Below are 25,791 nucleotides of genomic sequence, written 5' to 3'. Positions count from 1 at the left end.
AAAACCACAAACACTGATGACAGCCTATGCTGAAGATGATATAGAGTAAGGGGAACACTCCTCCACTGCTGGTCGGAGTGCAAACTTGTACATCCACTTTAGAAATCAACATGGCGGTTTCTCAGAAAATTGGGAATCAATCTACCTCAAGACCTAGCTAAACCAATCTAGGGCATATACCCAAAGGATGCTCAATTATACCACAAGGACACTTGCTCAACTATGTTCACAGCAGCATTATTCATAACAGCCAGAACCTGGAAACAACCTAGATGCCCCTCAACCGAAGAATGGATAAGGAGAATGTGGTACATCTACACAATGGAGTATTACTCATTGATAAAAAACAATGACATCATAAAATTTGCAGGCAAATGGATGCAACTAGAAAAAAATCATCATGAGTGAGGTGACCCAGACCCAGAAAGACAAAACATGGTATGTACCCACTCATAAGTGGATATTAGATGTAAAGCAAAGGATGACCAGGCTACAATCTACAGTCCCAGGAAAGCTAAGTAACAAGGAGAACCCTAAGAGCAATGCATGAATTTCCCTGGGAAGGTGGTGGTGCATGATGGAGGGGAGGGAATGGGTGATGGGAATATGAGGGACTGGGCTGGCTGGTTGAGTTGGGGGTAGGACAGAGGAGGAGAGTAATGAAAGAGGTATCTTTTTTTTTTTTTTTTTTTTTTTTTTTTTGTTGTTTTTTCAAGACAGGGTTCCTCTGTGTAGCTTTGTGCCTGTCCTGGATCTTGCTCTGTAGACCAGGCTGGCCTCAAACTCACAAAGATCCGTCTGGCTCTGCCTCCCGAGTGCTAGGATTAAAGGCGTTCGCCACTACCGCCTGGCTGAAAGAGATATCTTTATAGAAGAAGCCATTATGCGGTTAGGGAGAAACCCAGTGCCAGGGAAATTCCCAGGAATCCCCAAGGATGACTCCAGCTAAGACTCCTAGCAATAGTGGAGAGGGTGCCTGAACTGGCCTCCTGTCATCAGATTGGTGACTGCCCTAGCTGTCATCATAGAGCCTTCATCCAGTCACTGATGGAAGCAGATGCAGAGATCACAGCCAAGCACTAGACCAGTTGACAAGAGGGAGGAGGGATTGTATGAGCAAGGGGGATCAGGTTCATGATGGAGAAACCCACAGAGACAGCTGACCCTGGCTGGGGAGCCTGCATGGGACCAACCTAGGCCTTCTGCATGTGGATGACAGTTGTGTAGTTGGGTCTGTTTGTGGGGCCCTAGCAGTGGGATCAGGACCTGTCCCTGGCCCATGAGCTGGCTTTTTGGAACTTATTCCCTGTACAGAGATGCCTCGCTCAGCCTTAACTCAGGGGGAGGAGCTTGGTCCTGCCTCAACTTGACATGCCATGCTTTGCTGACTCCCATGGGAGGCCTGCCCCTTTCTGAGGAATGGATTGGGGGGGGGGGCGCTGTAGAAAGGAGGTAGGGGAAGGGAACAGGAGGAGAGGAGGGAGGAAAAACTGTGGCTGGTATGTAAAATAAATGAAAAAAAATTAATAAAAAAAAAAGTAAAATAAAAATACCAGTGAATCTTAGTCAGATGGTGGTGGCGCACGCCTTTAATCCCAGCACTTGGGAGACAGAGGCAGGTGAATCTCTGTGAGTTCGAGGTCAGCCTGGTCTACAAAGTGAGTTCCAGGACAGCCAGGATTGTTACACAGAGAAATCCTGTCTCAAGAAACAAAAACAAACAAACAAACAAAAATACCCTCTCTGGTTCGGTTAAGTTCTAGCAAAGAGCCGTGTGTTTGGGAGTACCCAGGTCTGTCAGCTGAAGGGGGAGGTGGTTCAGGAACGAAGACAGACCATGCCTCCAAGCTGTGCTTGCACAGGAGATGAGGCCCAGGTGACACTCCTCACAGCCTATGGAGAAGCAGGCCCTGCCACCAGGGCACTCCCTGGAGAGCAGCAGTCACTGGACCTGAGGGGCCTGTGGGTGAGGAGGCTGCTGGACTTTGCCAGCCTCCAATGGAGCAGTCCCCGAGTCTCTCTGCCTAGATCCAGCCTCACTCCTGCACTGGTCAGAGCCCGAGGCCACATCCTTATGCACGGTGACCCTTCCTTCGGTCTCACCATGTGCTCTCAGCTGGGGACACAAGAGACTGCCCTCTGGCTCTGCGTGAGTGCACACACGGTACCTGATGGGTGAGGACACTGTCCCCTCCAGTCCACACCAAGGACCATGTCCTTGCAGAGTCACACTCACAGTTGGCATACCCACAGAGTGTGACAAGGAACCTCCCAACTCCACTTTAGGGTGACGGCCAGCTTCCCTGGCCCACGAGGTTGTCCCTCACCTGAATGCGTTAGAGAGGATGTCCGCTCACGCTTGATTGGAGGGCAGTAGTTTCCATCCTCACGATCAGAGTCTAGACACAGGGGGGGTGGGGTTAGGGAGCATTCAGGTTTGGCTCCAGGACAGCCCAATGTTCTAGAGAGTTCCTTACCTTCTCCGGCTTCTGGGCTGGAGCTGCCAGCAGACCTCTGCAATGAGAACACAGACACAGTGAAAGGCCCCAAGCGTCCCAAACTGTGCCCTGCCCTAAGGACACTCCCGACATGGTCAGGTCCAACGCACGCAGCCCACTCCAGCACAACCCACCCTGGCCCGCATACACAGCCTACACAAGTCCCATGTGGACGCCTAACCACAAAAGCATCCTTGCTCCCACCCCCGCCCTGGAACATTCTATGGTACATGTGCACACTTGCTTCGGGCTGTCAGCTCCAGCACAAGCAAATTCTGATGTTTGGGCCAAAGTGCTTCAGGCTGTGCCAGGCTGCCAAGGGCCCTGGGTCCACACTTAGTGCTGCACTGCCCTTCAGACCCTGCAGCCAGAAGCCAAGGCCAAGGGTGGACACGCACCCCTGGCGGATCCTGGCCATTTAGGAAGGCACAAGAGCCCATTTCCCTCTGGTCCCCAAATGCTCTGGGCTCAAGCTGAGCCCGGGGGGGGGGGGGGGGGGGGGGGGGGGTGTGCTGGCTCCACAGAGCTGCCGAGGGTTAAGTGAGACGACACAAGAGATATGCTCCAACGACCGATGCAATCAATAAACCCAAAGACAGTGAGCGCCAGCAGAGACCCTCCCGCAGCGGGCCCTGGCCCATTTTTTCCCATAAAGGGCCAGAAAGCCAGTGCTTTTGGCTCACGGGCTGCATCTGCCGGCTTCTGCTCATAATCCTGCAACAATGTAAACACTGGCTCAGCCCAGGAACCACGCAAACAGGCAGTGTGCTAGAGTCTGCGGCAGGGAGCCCAGAGAGGGTGAACATTTACTCAGTGTTGCACAGCAAATCTCTAACAGACCTGGGCATTCTCCTCAGCCTGAGCTGACAGCTCGGGTCTTTGTCAGAGAAGCAAGCCCCCTCTGCTTCCTATTCTCTCACTCACAGGACAGGGACAGCAATGGTCCCCAGACAGGTTCCAATGAAACACCAGCTCCCTACTCCTACTCCAAGAGCTCATCACCGGAATTAACCCAGGCTCCGCCTTCCACAGGATGTCAGATCTCTGGGGGCTGCAGAGGATATCATGCTGAGTGGTTCTGCAGCACTTGGGGTCATGTGATGGAGTGTGAGAAACAGAGCAGCTCAGAGCCCCAACTGCCCGCCCCCAGATGGGCACCAACCCCACAGCAAATTTCTATGCTCACACTGCACCAACAGGGTGCAGATCCTGACCTGGGGTGTTACCCCATTGGACCCCAAGTCCAGCCCACACTGGTACCTGGCCATACAACAGACATTTGCTGGGAATCTGCCAATGAACTCTGCATCTCAGAGAACCAGCAAGGGCCTACAACCTAGCACATAGTGAAAGCCATAATGTGTGTGAACCTTGATGCTTCCTCTTGTCCTCTGGGGTGCCTTGAGAACATTCTCTGGGTCTCTGCTACCTTGCTGGATCCATGCCCAACCTACAAGTGTGATTCACCCTGGGGACTCTGTGGGCACTGGTGAGTGGTGAAGGCCTGCATCACTGGCCTTGCAGATACACGCCTGGAATGGATGCGGATAGTCTGAGGACACGGCTCCCAACATCGTGTCAGGGCCACTTTGCTGCTGCTCAGCTCCATCAAAGGAGCAGGTTCTTGTGGATTCATCTGGGACATCACCAGGGGTGCATGTGGGAATGAAGTTTCCCAGAGGACAGGAAGCAGTCCTACTGCTTCAAGGACAAGGGCTCCAGGATGACACACGGAGACACAGGTTGAATGAAGCATCCACCTCACTAACCAGGGAGCCAAGGAGAAAGGCCTGGCTAGGGTTCCAACTGATCCCCGTACCACCTTGGATGGATGAAGAGGCTCAGAGTGATGCTCACGGCAGCTGTGGACCTGTGGACTGGCTCAGTTCTGCCAGCAGTGACTCAAGAGCCACAGAGGTGGGAGGTTGGAGGCAGAGGCAGGAAGATCAGGAGTTCAAAGCCAGATTGAGCTACATGAGACCCTGACCCAGAAAAACCCCAAAACACAGCATGACCCTAGTTGGCCTTGGCACTGGTCCTCCTGGGTGAGAAGCACACACAAGCCACTTCTGGGTGCTATGGCTGGCCAGCTGACAGGACACATCAGAGGCCACCCTCAGGGTTAGAGATGGCTCAGTGCTCAAGAGCACTAAGTAGTCTTCTACAGGACGGAGGCTTAGCTCCCAGCGCCCACCTGAGGCAGCTCACAACTGCCTGGAACCACAGTCCCGGGGCACCCAGCCTCTGGCCTGCTTGGGCACAGAACTCATGTGCACCTCTGTGCCCCCCCCCCCATTGTAAAAGCGTGTGTATAATTCTATACTTTTTTTTGGTTTTTCAAGACAGGGTTTCTCTGTGTAGCTTTGCGCCTTTCCTGGAACTCACTCTGTAGACCAGGCTGGCCTCGAACTCAGAGATCCGCCTGGCTCTGACTCCCAGGATGCTGGGATTAAAGGCGTGCGTCATGACCACCTGGCAATTCTATACATTTAAGTTAAACAAACCCCCTCACAAGAGCACAAAAGCTGTCCCCAAGGCTGGCATTTTGAAGGGTCAGGTGCACGTGGGTGCTATACAGCAAGGTCTTTCCAGAGTCCTCAGGCCAGCAGGCTCTTCACAGGCCCCTGGTGGGCAACTGCTTATCACAAGGCTGGCTCTCACCCTACACACCCGGGAAGCATGGCACGGAGTGCAGACAGACTGGAGAAATGGAGGGGCTCTGTGGGGAGCCGAGAGTTAGGGCACAGCCAGAAGAAGGCCGCTCTGCTGTACAGGGACTGGTGAGCTCAGCTTGGTATCCCCAGGATCAGTTTCCACCCAACTGGATTTACAGCCCAATTGACCCAAATTACAGTGTGTCTGTGCAGTGCGCCAGCCACGAGACTACCCTTGGCAACCGGCCCAGCTTCCCCACTGAGAGCTCGACGCTGGCCTGGTGGCTCAGCGCTGTCACCAAGTGGTGTGAGAGTGCTGCTCCAGGCGCTCTGGAGTTGTAAGCAGTTGGGGGGGAGCTCTGGCTCCCCTTCTCTGGAGGCCCCTTTCCTGGGTGATCTGGGGGGCTATGCTGCTCAAGTCTGCAGCCCATGAGATTTAAGAAGGCAGGCTCTGTGGGCCCAGGTCGCCACACGGGACCTCGGCTCCAGAGCAGCTACTGTCATGAGGGCTCTGGGACGGACGGACTGCTCCTGGCTCAGCCTGGAAGACGCCCCCGGGCTGCAGAGCCTCTGCCCAGACAGGAGGCTTCTGGATGCAGTTTCGAAGGGTGCTCTGTCCAGAGTAAAATCAGAGCACCGCGGTATTCATGAGGTTTCTTCTGCATCACCGAGTACTCTTCCCACAGCACCCCCCAACACACACACACCATACAATCTCGCTTCTTTCCCCTCACAACCTGAACCCTCAGATGGCAGGGCAGGACCACAGCCTGGTCAAACCTTCTCCCAGCATGACCCAGGCTTGGGGGCTGCAGCTGGCGTGAAGAGGGGACCACTGAGGCCTGCAGAGGATGCAGGGCAAGCGTGGCTCTGCTGCCACTGCACACCCGGCGACAGTGCGAGACCAGCTCAAGACGCTGGGTGTCTTCTATGCTCTCCAACTCGTTCTTTTTAAAGCGACCTCTCACTGAACCTAAAGCTCACCATTTGGGGCTAGGCTGACCAACCACTGAGCTCTGAGATCCTCCTGTCTCACCCCTTCCCCCACAGTGCTGGGGTTTCAGGCACAGGCAGCCATGTCTGGCTTTACGTGGGTGCTGGGATTTGAACTCGGGTCATCCTGGTTTCACAGCTATGCTCCTATCCACTGAGCCACCTTCCCAGCTCTCACTTATCTTTTAAAACAGACACTTCCTGCCACTGGGGTGCAAGCTACCCACCCACGCACAACTTCCGTGTGCTCGAAGGATGGACAGGGCTTCCCCTCCTGCTTCACTGCAGCCCAAGCTCAGTCTCCAGAGCCCCGGGTTCCTAAGACCCTGAACTTGAACACTCAGATTCACAAGAAGAGACGTGGGAGAAGGTCAATGGGGCCGGAAGGGGCCTGGAAGGGGGACAGCGCAGCCCAGCTCCTCTTGGGGCCCCTCCCATCTCCTAGGAAGCAGAGCCCATCTCTCACTGTGGTGTAGACAAGAGGGGCTCAGTCCCTCTGCCTGGTCGGTTGCATGGACTGAAATGGACTCAGTCAGTCCTTGCTACCCCCTCCCAGCTGATTCTTGGGCTAAAGGGACAGGGGCTCGGGACCTGGTGGCCCAGGGTAACAGAGTGCAGGGTGGGCTGTGGGCACTTACCCCTGCCAGTTCTCGCACACAAGGAGGCTGGGCTGCAGGAGCAGGGGGCGGAGGAGAGCTGGTGGAAGCACCAGTAGGGGCAGGAGGGTCTAAGGCATGCTCCCCAGAGGATTCGGGGTGCCCTGCATCAGGGCGGGGCGCCTCCGCCTCCCCCCGAGGCTCCTCTCCCGACTCCGGCAAGTCTTTGTGCTCTGTGGAGGACTGGGGAGCAAAAAAGACAATTTTCCTTCAATGTACACAAAAGGCCACACCATGGGGAAGGGGAGGGTCCCTGTCCCTACCTCTGCCTTCCCATGAATAGGGCTCTTGGGCAGGTAGGTCTGAGCCTCCTTCTCAGAACAACTGTGGACCCAGCATGAGGACACCTTCTCTCAAAACAAGGATGGAGACATGATACTAGAGGTTAAACCCCGAGGGTCCTGCCACTCCAACTGGACACTGAAATGCTGTCAACGGACAGAGGGCCAGGACATCCACAGATTCTTTGGCCTCTGGTTTTCTCGGGCTCATCTCACACATCCTGGGTGTGGGCCTATTTGGAAAAAGCCACGAGATGCAAATACTGCCTGGCAGACTTTGAGGTAGATCTGGGTACTCTGCAGGCGTCTAGGTCAAGCATCTGTGGCCCCAACTCTTTCTCAGAGGTGATGTCCTGCCACAGTGGCCTAGGGCCCCAAGCCCCACATGGCACCGTCCACCAGTTGGTTCTCAGCCAGTTACTGAAATGTCTCGAGGGTATGACTTGCCCACAAGGCTGTACTGTGATTTGAGTCAAGGTCTTGCTGTGATACCCAGGTCACCTTGAGTCCTGTGCTCCAGGGGCCCTCTTGTCTCAGCCTCCCGGGTGGCTGGGACGCAGGATTGTGTCACCAGATGTGGCATGGGTGCTACTTTGAAACATGACCCCCATCAAAAGAAAATACAACAAGCGCAGAGCCCTGTGGAAAGAAACGGCTCCATCAAACTTCCTTCAAGGCCAGGTGTGGTGGCACAAGCCTGCAATCTCAGCACTCAGCAGGCAGAGGCAGGAGGACCGCGAGACCAGGCCAGCCTCGGCTACGTAGTCTTTGGCCCTGGCCCAGAGGGGTGGGGAACGTTTACAAAGCTTCTCCACGAGGTCATTTCACGCTCAGATCTCAGCATCATCAAGGGACAACAGCGGCTTCCTGTGCAAGGTCTTCCCGGAGCACAGTGGCCACATCAGCACCTCCTGCTACTCCTAAGAGTGAGATTTAACATCTTTCTGGGAAAGTGGGAGCTAGGATCAGCTGACTGGAGTCACATGGAAGGCATACAGTAGGCTCTTGGGGGCCAGGGACAAAGACAAGGAGGGCTCCACCTGTCTTCAGGACTGAGCCATATCACAGCCTGCCACCCTCTTTTGACACCTGTATTCCCAGGGATAGCCACACTGAAGAGCCAAATGGTCCAGGTGCTATGCAGACAATGGGCACAGCAGCTTGTCACATACATGCCCAGGGAGCACCTGCTGCCCAGGGAGCACCTGCTGCCCAGGGAGCACCAGCTGCCCAGGGAGCACCTGCTGTCCAGGGAGCACCTGCTGCCCAGGGAGCACCTGCTGTCCAGGGAGCACCGGCTGCCCAGGGAGCACCTGCTGTCCAGGGAGCACCGACTGCCCAGGGGAGCCAGTGCTGGGGCTGAGGAGCACGGACTCTGAGAGCACAGCTGGCAGCAGGCACCGCAGTGGCAACCTATCACCGACAACACAGCAGGCGCAGAGAAAGACAGGCTGATGCCTCACAGGCACGCAGGGATGGCCTCGTACCCAAGCCCCACAAACAGTGTCCCCAGGACACAGGACAGAAGAGCTAGAGGATCTTGTGCCACCAATCTGGCCACGAGTCTTCAGGTGACTAAGGTCTGGAGTCTGGGAGTGCACCTGTCACTCCAGCCGTTGGAGGCTTGAACCCCAGCCTGGGCAACAGCACAAGACTGTCTCAAAATAAAATAGAATAAAAACCTGGGCTGTGGCTCCATCGCGGAGAGCACTTGCCTCACACGTGAAAGGCCCTGGACTCCACTCCCAGCTCCCACACCACCCTCCCCCTCAGGAGACAGGCAGGAAGATCAGTCCAAGAGTTCAAGGACAGCTTGATTCTGTATTAAAAACAATGACCACAGAGCGGGAGAGAGGACTCAGCCTACTTTTCTAGAAAACCCAGGTTCAACTCTCAGCACCCACATGGCAACTCACAACTGTCTGAAATTCCAGTTCCAGGGGACTTGACAACCTCTTCTGACCTCCTTGGATACAAGCAGGCAAAACACTCATACACGTAAAATAAATTACCAAAAATAAAATAAAATAAAATCACCCAGCTAATGCAGTTGATAGAACATGAGACTTTTGTTGTTTTGTTTTTCAAGACAGGATTTCTCTGTATAGCCCTGGCTGTCCTTGAACTCAGAGATCATCTGCCTCTGCCTTCTGAGTGCTGGGATTAAAGGTATAAGAGAATCTTTTTTTTTTTTTTTTTGGTTTTTCGAGACAGGGTTTCTCTGTGTAACTTTGCGCCTTTCCTGGAACTCGCTTGGTAGCCCAGGCAGGCCTCAAACTCACAGAGATCCACCTGCCTCTGCCTCCCGAGTGCTGGGATTAAAGGCGTGCGCCACCACCGCCAGGCGAGACTCTTTTTTTTTTTTTTAACAGGTTTCATTTTTATTTTTATGTGTCAGTATTGACTTGCAAATAGTGCGTGTACCATGAATCCAGAGGCCAGTGGAGGATGTCAGATCCCCTGGAGCTGGAGTTACAGACAGCTGTGAGCCTCCATGTGGGTGCTGGGAACTGAACCCAGGTTCTCTGCAGGAGCAGCCAGTGCTCTTAAACTGCTGGGCCATCTCTAACCCCAAACATGAGATTTCTAATCTCAAAATGAATAAATAAGCCAGGTGTGGTAGTGCATACCTTTATCCAAGCACCTGGGGAGTGGAGGCAGAAGCAAGCAGATCTCCGTGAGTTCAGGACAGCCTGCTCAAATAGCAGGTTCTAGGCCAGCCAGGACTATACAGTGAGGCCCCATCTCTAAATAACAGTAATAGTTATTAATTAATTAATAAATAAGTAACCAAAAGCTTGGATTGGGGATATGCTTTGGTGCTAGCATGCTGGGCCGGCACACACACTCCTGGTTCCATCACCAAAAACAACTGACAGCAACAAACAACACCCATAAAACAAACAGGAGCGGGCAGATTCCCTATCCCAGGCAACAACAGGAGGTGCCTGGCCACCTGTCGCCCTGGGCAACACAGCCAACACGCCACTGCCACTGCACAGCCGCTGATGCATGTGTCAAGTGAGGTGGATGCTCCTGGCAGGCAGCGGAGCCACCTCCTCCCTTTCCAGTCCTGCACCACCATCCAGTGCAGCCTGCTTTACATGGACCAAGCGCTCTCTGGAGCCAGGATCCTGAAATTCTATAGCCCAGGCAAGCTCAAATCTTGCCGTCTTCCTACTTCACACCGGGTAACTGGGGTTATCTGCTCCCCGGTTGATGGCTGCAGATCAGGAAGTTCAGCCCACACATAAAAAGCTTTAAGGGACTTTTGAGACAACTGAACTTTGGCTCCACACTGACCACTTCAGTCAGGAGTGCTCTGCGCCTGGTGCTATGGAAGGGACCAAGCCCAGGTGCTAACTGCACCAAATCCTTCCTCGGTCAGGGCCCTGGCGATGTTGGGTGGACGTGAGCACTGGGGCTGAGTGCTATTATCCTCCTGTTCCCCTACGCCCCCCCCCCCACATGCAGAGTTTCATTGTGCAGCCCAGGCTGGCCTCTGCCTCTGATGCTGGGATTACAAGTGTGTGCTACTATGCCCAGTCATCTTTTCCGAGGATCTAAGGATTTCCCAAATAAAACTGAAAACATAACAGCAAAACCAGGACAGAGGAAGAGGGAGACAGCCTCCTGAGAGAAGCGTGGCTAATCTGGTCTGCGGACAGAGGGACAAAGGTCTCACTTGGGTGTTGATGGTGCCTGTTTGCTTAAACAGACCGGGTTCTGGCCCAGGAGCTGAGAATGCAGACCCTCCTTGCAGAGGCAGGAGAGACCCACGGCAACAGAGCTGTAGCTGTAATGATTTGGTAACGGGCTTGCTGAGGAGACAGTAAGACCCCAGAAGAACCGAGCTAAGGGAACACTGTCCCCAAACCCCAGAAGAGGAGCAGTGACAGACAAGCAGACCCTGTGTCAGGATGAGCAGCCACTGGGCCCACCCCCAGGACACACCTCTGTAAACAGCTCAAGGGGCAATGCTAAGTCCTGGCCTCCCCTAAGCCCCCAGTTCGCCTCTGGAGAACAGAGCAATTCCCCCAGGAAGGCAGGATGACCCCAGTAACACGGTGTGCTCAAGAAATAATTGTGTTGGGCTGGGGAGATGGCTCAGGGGTTAGGAGCACTGATTGCTCCTCCAGAGGACCTGGGTTCAATTCCCAGCACCCACATGGCAGCTCACAACTGTCTGTAACTCCAGTTCCTGGGGATGACACCTTCACACCAATGCACATAAAATAGATTATTTTTTTAAAAAAAGAAGAAAAAAGGAAGGAAGGAAGGAAGGAAGGAAGGAAGGAAGGAAGGAAGGAAGGAAGGAAGGAAGGAAGGAAGAAAGAAAGAAAGAAAGAAAGAAAGAAAGAAAGAAAGAAAGAAAGAAAGAAAGAAAGAAAGAAAGAAAGAAAGAAAGAAAGTCAGTCTTTGCTGTGAGAATCTCCTGTCTACCGAAGTGCTCAGACCTGAGTCTCCTGTCTCTCTCTGTTTAAACTGTTCCAAGTGTGACCTGGGCCAGGACCTGAGGGAGACTAAGGATGATGGATGGACATTCACAACCACCTCGAACTCCAGCCCTGGGGACCCGACACCCTCCTCTGGCCTCCACAGGAACCAAAACACATTGTGGTGCACAGAGATGCTCATATACAAAATAAGGAGACAAGTCTTCACAGTGTAGCTCAGGCTGGCTCTAGCCATCATTTCTGCCTGGTGGTCACACTGCAAAGGAACAGCACCAAAAGCCCATGGCTTTGGTAAGAACACACAGCACATTTGGAATATCAAAGCCAGCACCTAAGGCCAGTCATGTGCACCTCTTGGAGAAGCTGAACCCAAACTAGTGATCTTTGTTACCCCAAGGACTGTGACATTGGGAGATGGGTGTGCTCACACCTAGCCACACCCCTAGCATCCCCTCAGAGCTGAAACCTGCCGGCCTCAGGTTTTCAGCAGCTCTTATTGGGGGCTTCCTTCACAGGAGACGGCAAGGACCTTCTGTGTATGAAACACAGGGCAAAAGCATGCAAACTGCGGCCACCAGCTGCCCAGGACTCGCTGTGGGTCTATTCACACAGCAGCAGAGGGCAGCGGGGGGGGGGGGGGGGGCCTCTAACACAACCAACTAAAGATACAACACGTGACCCAACGAGGGTCTCGAAAGTCCAGATAGTACTAACACTGGACAGAAACAACCGACCTCATACCACGCTCACCACTGAAGACCATGCAGAGGACCCCAGGGCACAGCTGTCACCAGGCTGGGGACAGAAGTAAACATGGCATTTTGGAAACCACTCTGTCACCAAAACAAACCAGCAGCTTCCTGGGGCCTCCAGATGCTTCAGCAAAAGATAGGAAGAGCCAGCCAATCGGCTCACCACCACCACTCGGGCAGTGTCACCTGGCAGGCATGGAGGCGGGGCAGGCAGCAGCTTCCCTCCCTCCCGAGTACAGACCACACAACAATGGTGGCAACTGTAAGCACCATCATCTGGCCAGCAGCAGCCCCCAGCTGATGACCCAGACACTGTCAAATACAGCCAGCCTCCCACCAGCAGCCTGTCTTCTGACATGCCTCTGACCCCTACAGACCACTGTGTTCAGGAGAGCACAAATGGATGGCCTGGAGAAGGACAGTGGCATCCTTGGCTCTTGCCTCTTCATACCAGGCAAGGTCCAGACATGGTGCCCAGTAGACATACAGCACATGCCTCTGGGGTGATACACCCATAGACAGGGAGGAGAGGCAGGGACAGTAAGCCCAAGATTACTTCAGACGCAGTGACACACCCGAGCTGGGACACTTTCCTGGGGTGCTGAGGATAGAATGGGGGCTGTGTGCTAAATGTATGCTCCATGAACCCCAAGATGTGCCCAGTACTTGCTATTCTCGACCTCACCAACCTCCATCCTCCCACAGTTCTGGAACCCAGGAGGGTGGTGGAGATGTGTCACAGCCCATGCTCTGGCCGTCAGCCTGGCCTTCACTGGCTTCTTAGGAGGCAAAGCAAGTCTGAGTACGGTGTGTGCAGAGTGCCCAGGGTCCCTTACCTTCTGTCCTTTGTCCTTCTGAAACACAAAGACAGACGGAGCGACGGCAGGCTTCTCTGCAAAAAGAAACATCAGTGTTTTCCCAATGCTGCATCGCAACAGTCAACACGGCTCGTTTCTAGTCAGCTAAACACACGTGTAAATATGCCAGTGCGTGTGCACAGGTACCCGACAACACGCACACATGCAACATGCACAAAGATACATTTTCGCCGGGCGGTGGTGGCGCACGCCTTTAATCCCAGCACAGGGAGGCAGAGAGAGGCAGATCTCTGTGAGTTCGAGGCCAGCCTGGTCTACAGAGCGAGATCCAGGATAGCCAGGGCTACACAGAGAAACCCTGTCTCGGGGGCTGGGGATGGGGGACATTTAAAAGCAGCTCACAGAATACCCAGCCACTCAGAGGCTATCAGAGGCACCTGCATGTGGAACCCCTCAGTGGCATGGCCTTTCTGCCTGCACATTACTGGGGCCAGGACGCAGGACAGGAGTTTGAGAAGTCAGCAGGTGCAAGACACCACAGAATCATGACTCCTGCCTAAGAGCTGGGCACCGACTTAGGTTTTTTTGTTGTTGTTATTTTTGAGACTGGGTCTTGCTATGTAGACCAGGCTGGTCTCCAAGTCACAGAGATGCTCCTGTCTCTTCCAACCAAGTTCTGGGGTTAAAGGTGTGCGCCATCATGCCCGACTGGTAAGCAGCTGGCCGTTAGGCTCCTGCTCTTAGACAGCAACCCTAGAAAGCCAACCGACCTGGTCCCTATCGGTGCTCATTAAAAAAGACTCCTGCTGCCCAGAGGTGCTGCACCTGATGGGACAGCATGTGCGACCAGCGGTGTCCTTGTGGCTATGGTAACTCCCATGAGCACCACAAGCCCCCAAGGTTGCATACAAGTAGGCCTGGGCACTACATGAGGCACAGGGCCAGAGAAAGCCACAGTGCCTGGGTGGCAGATGTGTGTGTGTCCACGCTTGGAGCATGAGAAGAATGGGGAGGAGAGACACAGCAGGGCCATAGCTATGCCCACTCCTAGGGAAGCAGGCACCTGCTGACGGGTGACATCCTCACCACCTCAGCCCCCTGCCCCAGTGCTCCTGACCACCTATGTCCGTCCATCTGCCTTACGGCCCAGCCTGAAGCCCGAGTGCCACCAGACAACGGCACACTCTCCAGCCGGGTCACAGCTCCTGTGGACACAGCAAACACAAATGACGGCAGGGAGGGGGAAGGCTGGGCCGAGGAGCAGCTCACCACAGTATGTGGGCCAGGTCCTGGAGCCCTGTCAGCACCTCTGCACCCAGCACCAGTCAGATGAGTAAGGAGCCAGCACTTTGGCCACTTTGGTCCCTTTCAACGCACCCTCCCTCGGGGCTTGCGGAGGACGGCACCCTGGCCCAGGGGACTGGCTCATGAATACATGGCTGGGGCTATGAGAAGAGAGACTCTCCTTCTACCAGGGCTGCCTGGCCACCTGTCACTCACTACCTGGGACCTTGGAGCAGGGCAGCTACAGCATGGAGGACTGGCGCTCCAGGCCCTGGGCCCTGTGTGAGGCTGAGAGGCCTCAGATGCTGTCAGGCCAGTAAATGGTGCCTATTGCTGCTGAAGCCAGTCTGTACCAGAAGCCTGCCCCTGCCACCTACCCCGGGACTACAGCCCCACCACAGCCCCTCAGTACTGATGGGTATGTATTCCCTAGGTACAGGTGTGTGTCAGGACAGCAGGGAGGCCAGGCCTCTCCAGGGATCTGGTGGACACACAGGACAGGGCCTAGGGTGAGACAGGGAGAGCCATCAGGTAAGCAACAACTTCAAGGAGCTCAGAGACATGCTCAGCTGGGGACAACAGCACTCGGACGCACTCAGGCAGGTGACACCAGTGCACACCAGACCCACCCTGGCCTGGTTCTAACGTGGAACCATCCAGACCTTCCTTACGAAGGCCCCAGGTGTGACAGATACACAAAGCCACCGTGCCTCCGAGGGACCAGGGTGTGAGCTCCACTAGGAAAACGGGCCCCTGCTGTCTGCCTGGGACTCAGGATCACCCTCGAAGCCAACACTGCCTCCCATACAGACAGGCGCTCCCTTGGTGTCTTTGGCTTGGATCAGCCCAGGGACACCAAGCCAGCATTCCAGGCTCCCACAGGTCTCTGGTCAGCATGTCAACCAATGTATGACACCTTCAATTCACCCTCTAGGCAGGGCACGTGGATCCAGGAGTACAACATCCACCTAGCATGCACAAAGTCACAGAAACCACATGTGGTGGCGCGCACACACCTGCACTCCTAATAGCACTTGGGAAGTAGAGGTAGAAGGATCAGCAGTTCAAGACCAGCCCGGGTGACATGAGACCACCTCAAAAACAAACAGGGCTGGCTCTCCAGATAGCTCAGCAGGGTAAGAAGCTTGCTGGCATGCGTGGGACCCACACCCTGAAGAGCTGTCCTAAAGGCTGTCCTGAGTACAAATGAAAACTGAAGGTACTGGAGAGCTGTTCAGTGGCCAGGCCCTGCTCTTAAGAGGACCAGGGTTTGGTCCCCAGCACCCTTATCAGGTGGCTCACGCCAGAGGACCCACCAACCTCTTCCAGCCTCTACCAACACTGTAGTCACATGCATAAACCTACGCACATAATTAAAACATCTCTTTAAAAAAAAATAGAGCTGGCCGGTGGTGGGGCACATCTTTAATCCCAGCACTCAGGAGGCAGAGGCAGGAGGATCTCTTTGAGTTCGAGGCCAGCCTGGTCTAGAGAGCGAGTTCATGGAAAGGTGCAAAGATACACAAAGAAACCCTGTCTCAAAATAAATAAATAAATAAATAAATAAATAAATAAATAAATAAATAAAATTAAAATAAGGGGCTGAAGAGATGGCTCAGCAGTTGAGAGCACTGGCTGCTCTTCCAGAGGTCCTGAGTTCAATTCCCAGCAACCACATGGTGGCTCACAACCATCTGTAGTGAGATCTGGCGCCCTCTTCTGGACTGCAGACGTACATGCAGACAGCACTAAAACACCCCGGCTTTAGTCCGCAGGGCAGTACAGAAGGGATGCACAGAGGCTACGGTAGGAGGAGAGGGTGCAGGTGCACCAGGACCCCAAGACTGGGAGACAGGAGTGAGCTTTGACTCCTCAGCACCACAGAGCTTCACAGCTCTTAGTCTCCTAGCAAAACAGCTGCTGGCTTCATGGGCGTCTCAGACCCCGTGAGCATGCTCACTGCTGACACGCTGCTCAGGAGGCTACAGGAAGGTCACTGAACCCTCATCTAAGACACCAGACCCTCCTCTCAACTTTGTATGCAACTCTGCCCTACATGTCGGAGGGCTTGAGTCTCTGGAGGGGACAGAGTTCACAGGCTGGGGAAGCTGCTTTGGATCACACACTTGGTCCCGCTCTAATCTGTTACTGGGACCTTCCTCTGTGAGGAAGCAGTAGCTGCTGTTCCCACATCCCCAGGACAGGAGTTCTCGAAGCACACAGGACAGGTGCTTGGCAGGCAGCCGCAGGATGATGTCAGAGCCCAGACAGGAACTTGGGAGGACCCTGCACGCCAGCCAGTAGGGGCTGATGGCCACAGCACTCCCATCTGCCACATATCAAACACAAACCTCCAAGTCACTCGGCAACGAAGCCTAGTTCTGGGCCGGTGGACTCTGCATCTGGAGTGGTGATGGGAAGCTGTTCCTACCCATGTGCCCCGGTCTCAAGGCCTGGTTTGAACCCACTGTCCCCACTTCAAAAGTGAGTGAGGGGCCGGCCTGGTCCAGGTAGTCAGTCAGCTCCAGTGTTCTCCTGAGTCTTCTTGTGGCCTTTGCCGTTCATCCACGGCAGGCATGTCCTCTCTGGGATTCCCTCAAACCTCCAGCACTTCGTGCTGCTACCGGCTCTGCACAGCCAGCCTCACCAATGTGCCAGCTGTGACCCCAAGGTGGGCCACCCTCCATCCTCCTCTGGAGTTGTGGCATCTGGAACAAAACACCCTAGAGGACAAACACCTGGGAAGATCTTTGGGGCCTGGGCAAAGACAGGAAGAAGGGAGGAGGCAGGAGCCCACACTTGCTTTCTCCCTCGGCACTTCACCTGCCAGGCAGCCACCGCAGCTGGACGGCCACTGAAGGGCTCAGCACCTTGTCAGCAAGTCAACACCCTGTGAGTCCACCTTCTTATCCTTGAACGCCATTGGCAAGCATCCCTCCAGCACCCTGGGCCCAGCACCAGCCACTTTCATCCAGTGAGGACGGCGACAACTGCCAGCAGCTGGGTGTTGTGTGAACAAGTCTGCACTGGGCAGAGGCGACCCTTGCAGTAAAAACCCTCACTCGTCAGTGCTGGTCCCGTGAGCTCCGTGGTGGGAACGAGGCCTCAGGCCTGTGTGTCTCAGGCTTCCTAGCCTGCACAGGGACAGTGGCACCTGGAAACATCTTTCTGTGACTTCTCTGGAAGTCCCCAGCTGTCCTCATAGAGGTTTTGGCAGGGGCACTGCTGGGGTAATGCACTCTCCATGCCATCTAATTTTCTAGAATGATTTTGCCTTGTGCTCCATGTGAAAACCTTCCACTAGACCCCAATCCCCACCTTCCAGGTGTGATTTAAATCCAATGATGAATTGTCACATATTGGTTGGCTTTCAATTCTATTCTTTTTTCCCTAAGGACATAGGAGGAGCACAAGACCTGTGGCCACCACGTGGAGCACCTGCCGCTCCCACTCGTGGCTAAGTCACTGCCCTGGTGTGGCCGACTACTGAGGGTCCTGGAGGCCTTGGCCACAGGAGTACCAACGGCAGCAAAAGACTGGCCTTTGGGGTGAGTGCACACCGTGCCCAGTGGCTCAGCTCCTGAACAGGACATGCTGAGAAGGAGGCACCACATGCCACCTCTCCCATCCTGCTGTCCCTACAGCTTAGAAGAAGCCCACTCACTCCGAGTCTGGCCAGACCCCAGAGAGCTCACAAAGGGAAGAAAGGGAAGTGACATGGAGTCCACCAGCCTAGCGAACACAGGCAAGTGTCCTGTGTGGCCGAACACAAACATGGTGAACTGAAAGTGAAGAAGGCTGGCGGGGAAGGAAACCCGAGGCCTCTGGAACACACGGTGTGGGGGCGGCTGCTAGGACTGGCAGTGGGAGTGTGGGTATGTCCAAGGCCACCTCAGCCACCTGGATCCTGGGTGAGTCTGAAAGAGGGACGGGTCAATGAGAGCTGTGTTCAAGTGCTTGAGGACAGTGACCCACTGCAAGCTCCCAGGCAGCGTCAGTTCCTGTCACTGCGATCACACCCAAGACCACACGACAAAACACTGAGGGCATCTGGAAGCACAAACCGTGCATGCAAAGGCAGCTGCTAGCCTTCAGGTGGCCAACCATGATACGCTCGATGCAATGCTGTGCCTGGCAATCCCAGAGGGCTGCGGCAGACTCTGAGGGAAGGCAAGCTGAGACGCTGTAGGTGCCAGGCTAACTAGGGAGGCCAGAACCAAGCAAGTGCACAGACGCTACATGCAGGGAGACATCCCATAGCAGTCACTTGAGCCTTGGACCACAGAATGACACGTAGGTAGAGTTGGCCACCGTGGAATATGGAAGGAGGCACTGTGGTGGCCAGTGCCAGGCGGTGGGAGGGCTGCACCCTGACACTGGAGGCACCCAACACTGACAGAGTTCCAAGCAGCCACAGCACCGAAAAGGAGGGCAGGACACCTCACACCTGGCTGGCAGGCAGCTGCCCCCATGGTGTGTCTCCGTCAACTCACTGCCATGAGGGCTCAGGGCACTTAGTGGGCGTGGCAAGTGAAGATGGGGAGCATCACCACCCAAAGCACGGGACCAGAGAGCCACCAACCCCCAGCCCCACCACATGCGGTCAACACCATGGGAAGAAATGGGGTCAGGTCCTTGTCCCAATCAGACTTGACAGGTGATGTCAAGTCTCACCCAGCAGAGCCCGGAGCGTCAACACCTCTCTCCCTCTCTGCCATGGCCTCTGCAGGGCAGATCTTTGGGATGACCAGGTCTCCCCTAACCTGCTGGTTCTCTATCAGGAGTGCTCCTGGACCTTAAGGGATTAGTTCTTCTGGTGACAGATGGTGAGTGGGTGTGGCTGATGTCCTGGGAGGAGAGGCCACAGAAGTCACCAATCATCCTACACTAGCCCCAGTGACAGCCCCATCCTGTCCTGTCCCAGTATAGCAGAGGGAACACGAGCATCTAGATTTGCGGCCAGCAGGACCCACATGTAGCCCCACACCCCACGGGGTCACTCAGAATGGTTCTGTCCGACAACCCCACCACTGGCTCCTCTTCTTGCCTAGCATCCAGATGCAGGAAATGAGATACGATGGAAGCCTGCTGGCTGGGCCCAGGCAAAACGCCCTGGGGTGCAGACAGTACACACACCCAGACACCCAGGCGCCACCCTGGTTCTCAAGCTTTCCAGCAGCAGGACCCAGTGCCATGCTAGTGCATGACTCCAGGCTGTAATTACCTGTAAGGACTAAAATGCATCTAGGAGGTGCTAAGAGGAGACCAACTTTTCTAGTGCTGGCGGTGAACCCAGGGCCTTTGCATCCGCTACTCAAGTGCTCACCAGTGTGAGTGTGTGTACTTGTATACACTCTTTAAACTCTTTAAAAGCAGTTAAGTGAGCCTGCTGGCACAGGCCTGTTGTCCCAGCTACCTGGCAGGAGCTGGGTGAGGTCACTGTAAGGCTGCAGCCCTGCAGTGGTCCTGGACCCTGGAAGCGGTGAGACCTTTGGCTGCTGCCCTCTGAACGCTGGCAAAACAAGACAGATGGTACCCTGAGTCACCGCAGACCCTCAGGAAGTTAAGGGAGCACACAACCAGGCCACAGAGGCCAGGCCCACGTGCAGGGAGAAGCACAGCAGACACGGAGGCGCCCACGAGTCCTCAGTCTCTGGGGAAGGGATGGCAGCTGGCCCCCAGCCCCAGCAAACCATGAATGTGCAAGCTGGCCCAGACCAGTTCCTCATTGTCAAAACAAATCAGAAACCTGAAGCTATATCCCTGAAATTGCAGAATCTCAGGCTGCTTCCTAATTAAAAACACGCACAGAAGGCCCATGGGAGTGAGCGGCCCCTCCGCTGGGCCTGGGTAAGGTGACACCTGCCGTCTGTGGCGCTCTACTCTGCCTTCCTGGAGATTTTTAAACTCTCTGGGTGCTCTGGGCACACAGGAGTGTGGGGATGCTTCTCTCTACCACACTGAGGACAACTCAAGGAGGAGCCTATGCAGAGGAAGCAGAGACCAATGCCCTTAGGACAGGCGGAAGGGCCTGTGCCACTGTCACCCACCCGGAGTGGCGGCCAGTGGCTGGGAAGTAAGCACCTTGGAGAGCTACCAGCCTGCACAGGCCCTGAGCCTGAACCTGCCAATCTGGAAATCACCTGTACCTTCCCTTCCCATCCACTCTAAACATTCTCTTTTTTCCTTTTTGAATTTTGAAACAGGGTCTTGCTAAGTTGCCCAGGCTAGGCTTGAAAATACTAAGCACGTAGCCCAGGCTGGTCTGAACTTGATTGAGATGCTCCTGCCTCAGCCTCCCAAGAGCTGGGATAACAGGCCTGGGCCACTGGGCCCAACTTCGCCAAGCTCAGCTGCCTCCACTCACTCAGTCCCACTGAATGGAGGTGGTTCAACGGTGGTTCACCTGCCACACCGCCACCGTCTTCAGAGGTTAGAGCTTCTGCAGCCCGATCATCACAAAGCCCCTCTGCCACCTCTCCACCTCTGCTAGAGCAGCAAGAGTCAAGGCCAGGCTCATGGTCCCAGGACACACCCAGGACAGGACACCTGTCAGCCTTCTAAGCCAGCACACAGCCCTGTGTTCAGGTTCCTCTGACCTGAGGGTCAGATGTAAGACATGCGAGGGGTAAGAGAGGCCAGGCTCCAGCCCGACTCTGAGGGAGGGCGCAGCTAACACCTGAGCTGCAGGCACCTGCAACGCCTGAGGCGGCACCTCCACAAGCAAGGAGCCTCCCCTAGGTGTCCACAATGCCCAGGCTGAGAAGCCCTGGGCTACAGGTCATGCAGACAGGCAGACAGGATACAGGGGACAGAGGTGTGCCTCCGGGGCTGCCAGGAGCCACTTAGCCAGGGTCATCTCAGGGAGGACTCACTCTACTTCCTCCCTTCCATCCACCCATGTGACACTGTGGACGGACCTAAGACCACCAAGCCACACCCAGTGCTTTTCTTTCTTTCCTCCCCCCTTTCTCCTCTCCCATCCCCCACTGCACCTCTGAGCTGCCCATGTCTGAAATGGTGGTTCAGGGTTGGAACACCGGCTGCCAGCGAGCATTCACTACCACAGGCTCACAAGCACCATGAGACGGGGCCATGATCTGCATTCCCATTTTGCTATCGGGGAAACTGAGGCCTCAGGTCAGGGCAAAGTAAAACCACTAGCCTGGTTTACTCTAGGGTAAAGCCTATGCCCACCATCCTGACACCTGTGGGACTGACCTGGGAGATGACCCTGAAGCTACCCTAATCCATAGGGTGGGGCTATGTATGGAAGTATTTTAGGAAGTCACCACCACCCTGGGGCAGGAGACTAAAGATGGGTTGTGCTAATAGCGTTCAGTAAGTGCATCTGGCCACACTAGTGCATTTAGTGCCAAACCTAAAATGCACGGGACAGCCCTGTCCAGCCCAAGGTGGCTCCTGGTTCCCACCATGCATACACACAGCCCGCCAGGAACTGAACAGCTACGAGCCACTGTTGGTCCTGCTGGGTCCCACTCTTCTGTGCTATCTTCCTTCCCACCCCACAATCAAGCTGTCTTCACCCTACTTCTGTCCAGTGTTGAGGGACTACTGAAACAGGATGCAGAGTGGGAAAGCCTTGTTCCAGCCTCTGTCTGTCTCTCTCCCAGGAGAGAAGCAGTGCAAGAGGACTTCTCAAAGCCATGAACTACAGAAGTTCCATAGGACTGTAAGAGCTGCCGGTCCTTCTATGAGATTACCATGGCAACAACAGCCTTCAGGATGCAGCACTGAGCTATAACTGAGGATGCTTCCTTACATGTAAGCAGGATACACCTCACCTGAGCTGCACAGAGCAAGGCTCTGCAACCTGGTCTGCCCTTGGCAATGCAGGGATCCAGGGGTCCAGAGATCTGGGGTTATGGGGCTACCCAAGCACCATACTGGTTGGAAATCAAACATCTATGGACTGAAGAGTGCTGGGGCCAGCCACTACCTCACAATGCCTGAGATGAGATGGCTCAGGGCAGAGAGATGAAATGGATGGAGGGGGGCCTGGGAGGAAGAGGGACTAAGGATCTGGGCCTGGAAAGGCAGGAGCCACAGCCCTAGGGCACTCATGACTATGGGGTAGGTACTCCATAGCTTCAAAACACACAGGCAAACAGCCAATGCCAAGGGGCTGAGTGCTAGCCTAGTATGCACAGCCCTGGGCTCCACCCCCAGCATCATGTCAGCCACACACTTGTCATCCCAGCACTGGGAAAGTGGAGGCAGAAGGATCAGTTGTTCAAGGTCATCCTCAGCTACACAGCAACTTCAAGGCCAGCCTGGACTATATGACACTGTTTCAAAACAAAAACCAACACCATACACCTACTTTACAAAGGTGACAAGACATCAAAGGCCGTGCTGGGAACGTGACCAAGAGAAGGAGTGTTCCGGAAACACACAGTAACTGATTCAAAAACGACAGATCTAAGGTACAAAAATTTCACATCCTGAACCTGACTAAAACAGGGCTCTTGTCTGGGGACAAAACAGGAGGTGGGCACAGCCCTTCCTAGGTACAAACTACTGTGCCAAACATTCCATTTCAGTTTTACAACAGATCGGGTAGTGTACGGGAGCCACAAGAAAACACAGCCCCAGAGGACAGCAAATCCAAAGGCCCCTGCTCCAAGGCCCCTCGCCAACAAACTCCTTCCGTGCTCCTTTCTCATGAGGAGGACGCTCGCTCTCGGATGGCTTCTGTACCAAGCACTGCTCTAGAAGCAAGGGGCCCACTAGTGATGGAGGAGGAAAGGGTCCTGCCCTGGCAGTGCTCAGCTCCAGCAGAGCATGACCCAGCCTGCTGACTGACAGCTGCCATGGGAAAATAAAGCAGGGCAGAGGGGACAGGAAAGGTGGCCACCAAGGAAAACAGGTGGCCAGAGAATTCCTCAAGAGTACAGCAGCATGAAGAAAGCAGACCATCAGGGTGGGCTGGGGGCAGGCGGGAGGTACTCCAGACAGGAAATCCAGGTTCGAGGAAGGCCGGAGCACAGGGGGTCAGAGAGGGAGGGAGGGCCTGTGTAGGAGGGTCACTCGAGCTTCTGGTTCAGGCGCAGCAGGAGAAGAGGGAAAGACACCCCATGGAAACGGTGTTGGTGGCTCTGGGCTAAGAGGGAAGTTCCCACTGACAATCATGGAAGGCAGGTTGAGAGACGACCGGTTTTCAGGGAGGGGACTCTGGTCGAGACAGGGCATTACCAACCCCAAAGGAGATCTCGGTGACACTAGCCCCATGGGGTACTGCACACCTGTCATCCCAGCATTTGGGAGGTGGAGGCATGAGGACCAGGACTTCATGGCTGGCTTCAGCCATAAGGTGAGTTTGAGGACAGCCTGGGCTATGAGACTGTCTCAAAAAACAAAAACAAAAACAAAACAAAACACAAAAACAAAACAAAATACACCAAACATAAAACCCTAACAAGTTTTAAAAGGAAGTATGGGTTTAAAACACATCCACAGAGTACGCCACTCCAACCTCTTGTTCTCTGGTCCCCCTACTGCCTCCACCCACAAAGGTTCCTTAGCCCAGGCCACCCTGGTTCACACAGGCCTGCCTCCTGATGTGACTCAGGCGATTTACCTACACCTACCTTCAAGGCTCGGATGGAGACTGAGTATTGTAGGAGTAAACACTACCTCCATTCTCCGGGCACCATCCCAACGCCCTCCCCTACCAGGGCCAAGTGGGCTCTCTGAAGAAGCCCACATCCCTGGGTTTTCTACAGAAGCTTCCGGCCACATGTCACAGGCAGGAAGGAATATTGCACGGTGGAGAACCAGGTCCCTGCTGCTATTAACCTGTCTGTAGATGTGCAGGGAGAAAGGACAGGACTAAAAATAGACCCCTGAAGTCCCAAAACTACAGCCCAGGAGCAGCCCCCAAGGGAGAGCATCAGAGGGCATCAGGCTGCAGAGGGGCTGACTATGAGTCTGAGAAGTGTGACATCGTCCAGAGTGCTCAGACGGGGATCAGGGCCTCACCGGGGAGGACCCACAGGGCAAAGAAAGGGGGTGTGCAGAAGCAATTAAGACCTGCACATCAGGTGGCCAAGCCTAAAATAGGTGATAGCTGCACCCCAAAGGACTTGGGGGTCTGGTGGGAAGAGGGGTGCAAGGTCTGTGGCACTGGGTAGCCTTACTATATTCACACCACTCAAGCAGGTGTCAAACTCCACAGGGAAGGGTATCACGTGTCAAAAATAAAAACGGGTTGTACAGAAGCAGTTGGGACTTTCAAGATCGGGAGACCAGGCTTAAATGGGGGGGGGGGGGTATCAGGTGCACCCCAAAGGGCATGGAAGCCAATGGCGGGAATATGGGCGCCAGGTTCGGGGTTGAGCAGAGCTCGGGATGCAAGCCACAGGTCGGAGTGGTGCAGGACCTTGTGGGATGACTGGAAGGAGGGCCTGAGGCCAGGCTGGGGACGCAGGCCCGGGCCCCAGGCGAGGGGGGCGGGGAAGGGAGGGAGCGTGGCGCGCTGGGCCGGCGAGCAGGCCTGAGGTCTCGCCCTGCCCGAGGCCGTGGAGCCGCGGCTCCGGCCCGTTGGGCTCCCGGGGCGGCGTGCGGGGCGAGAAGGCCTCGGGTGGCGGTCGCGACGGGGCTCAGGAGACTCGAGGCCCGGCAGAGGCAGACGCCGGGGCTGCCGCGAGGAACCGGGCCGGGAACCGGACGCCATGGTGGGGTGGGCCCCGCTGGGTGCCCAGACCTGACGCGGCCGGACTCGCGCACTCTGGGGCGCTCACCCTTCGGCTCTGGGGCTCCCTCGACCTCCCGCACCCCGCCCGACCGCCGCCAGCTGGCCTCCGACGGCGCCTCCCCTACCTTCGTTCGCCAGGTCCGCCATTTTACTTCCTTAAGCCCTCCCACAAGGCCCCGCGCGGGCCCCCTGGGCTCGGCCTGCTCCACCCTAACCACGCCCCCAGCCCCTCACTGGGGGATTCTAGGCGGGGCGACACCCGGGCCACGCCCCCAGCCCCTCACCAGGGATTCTAGGCGGGGCTCAACCCGGGCCACGCCCCCAGCCCATCACCAGGGATTCTAGGCGGGGCTCCACCCTGACCACGCCCCCAGCCCCTCACCAGGGATTCTAGGCGGGGCTGCATCCTGACCACGCCCCCAGCCCCTCACTGGGGGATTCTAGGCGGGGCTGCACCATGACCACGCCCCCAGCCCCTCACTGGGCGATTCTAGGCGGGGCTCCACCATGACCACGCCCCCAGCCCCTCACTGGGCCCCCCCCCCCCCCCCCCCCCCCCACGGGGATTCTAGGCGGGGCTCCACCCTGACCACGCCCCCAGCCCCTCACCGGGATTCTAGGCGGGGCTCCACCCGGACCACGCCCCCAGCCCCTCGCTGGGGATTCTAGGCGGGGCTCCAC

At 55.6% G+C, this 25,791-nt stretch overlaps 1 protein-coding gene across 1 annotated transcript in view; it reads right to left on the bottom strand.

Annotated features, from left to right (window-relative positions):
• The window catches only part of Ranbp3 (RAN binding protein 3), a 44,975-nt gene extending 19,634 nt beyond the window's left edge, over positions 1-25,341 (bottom strand). The window contains 5 exon segments of the mRNA XM_028863344.2: positions 2,328-2,399; positions 2,478-2,514; positions 6,784-6,984; positions 13,128-13,183; positions 25,236-25,341. Of these exon segments, the coding sequence (XP_028719177.1) occupies positions 2,328-2,399; positions 2,478-2,514; positions 6,784-6,984; positions 13,128-13,183; positions 25,236-25,257 (388 nt within the window). The 5' untranslated portion in view covers positions 25,258-25,341.
• Positions 25,342-25,791: the final 450 nt, after the last annotated feature.

Source organism: Peromyscus leucopus, chromosome 22, assembly GCF_004664715.2.
Source record: "Peromyscus leucopus breed LL Stock chromosome 22, UCI_PerLeu_2.1, whole genome shotgun sequence".
Taxonomy (NCBI): Eukaryota; Metazoa; Chordata; class Mammalia; order Rodentia; family Cricetidae; genus Peromyscus; species Peromyscus leucopus.
The sequence above is the reverse complement of the archived record's forward strand: the minus strand, read 5'-3'. Positions and strand labels throughout refer to the sequence as shown.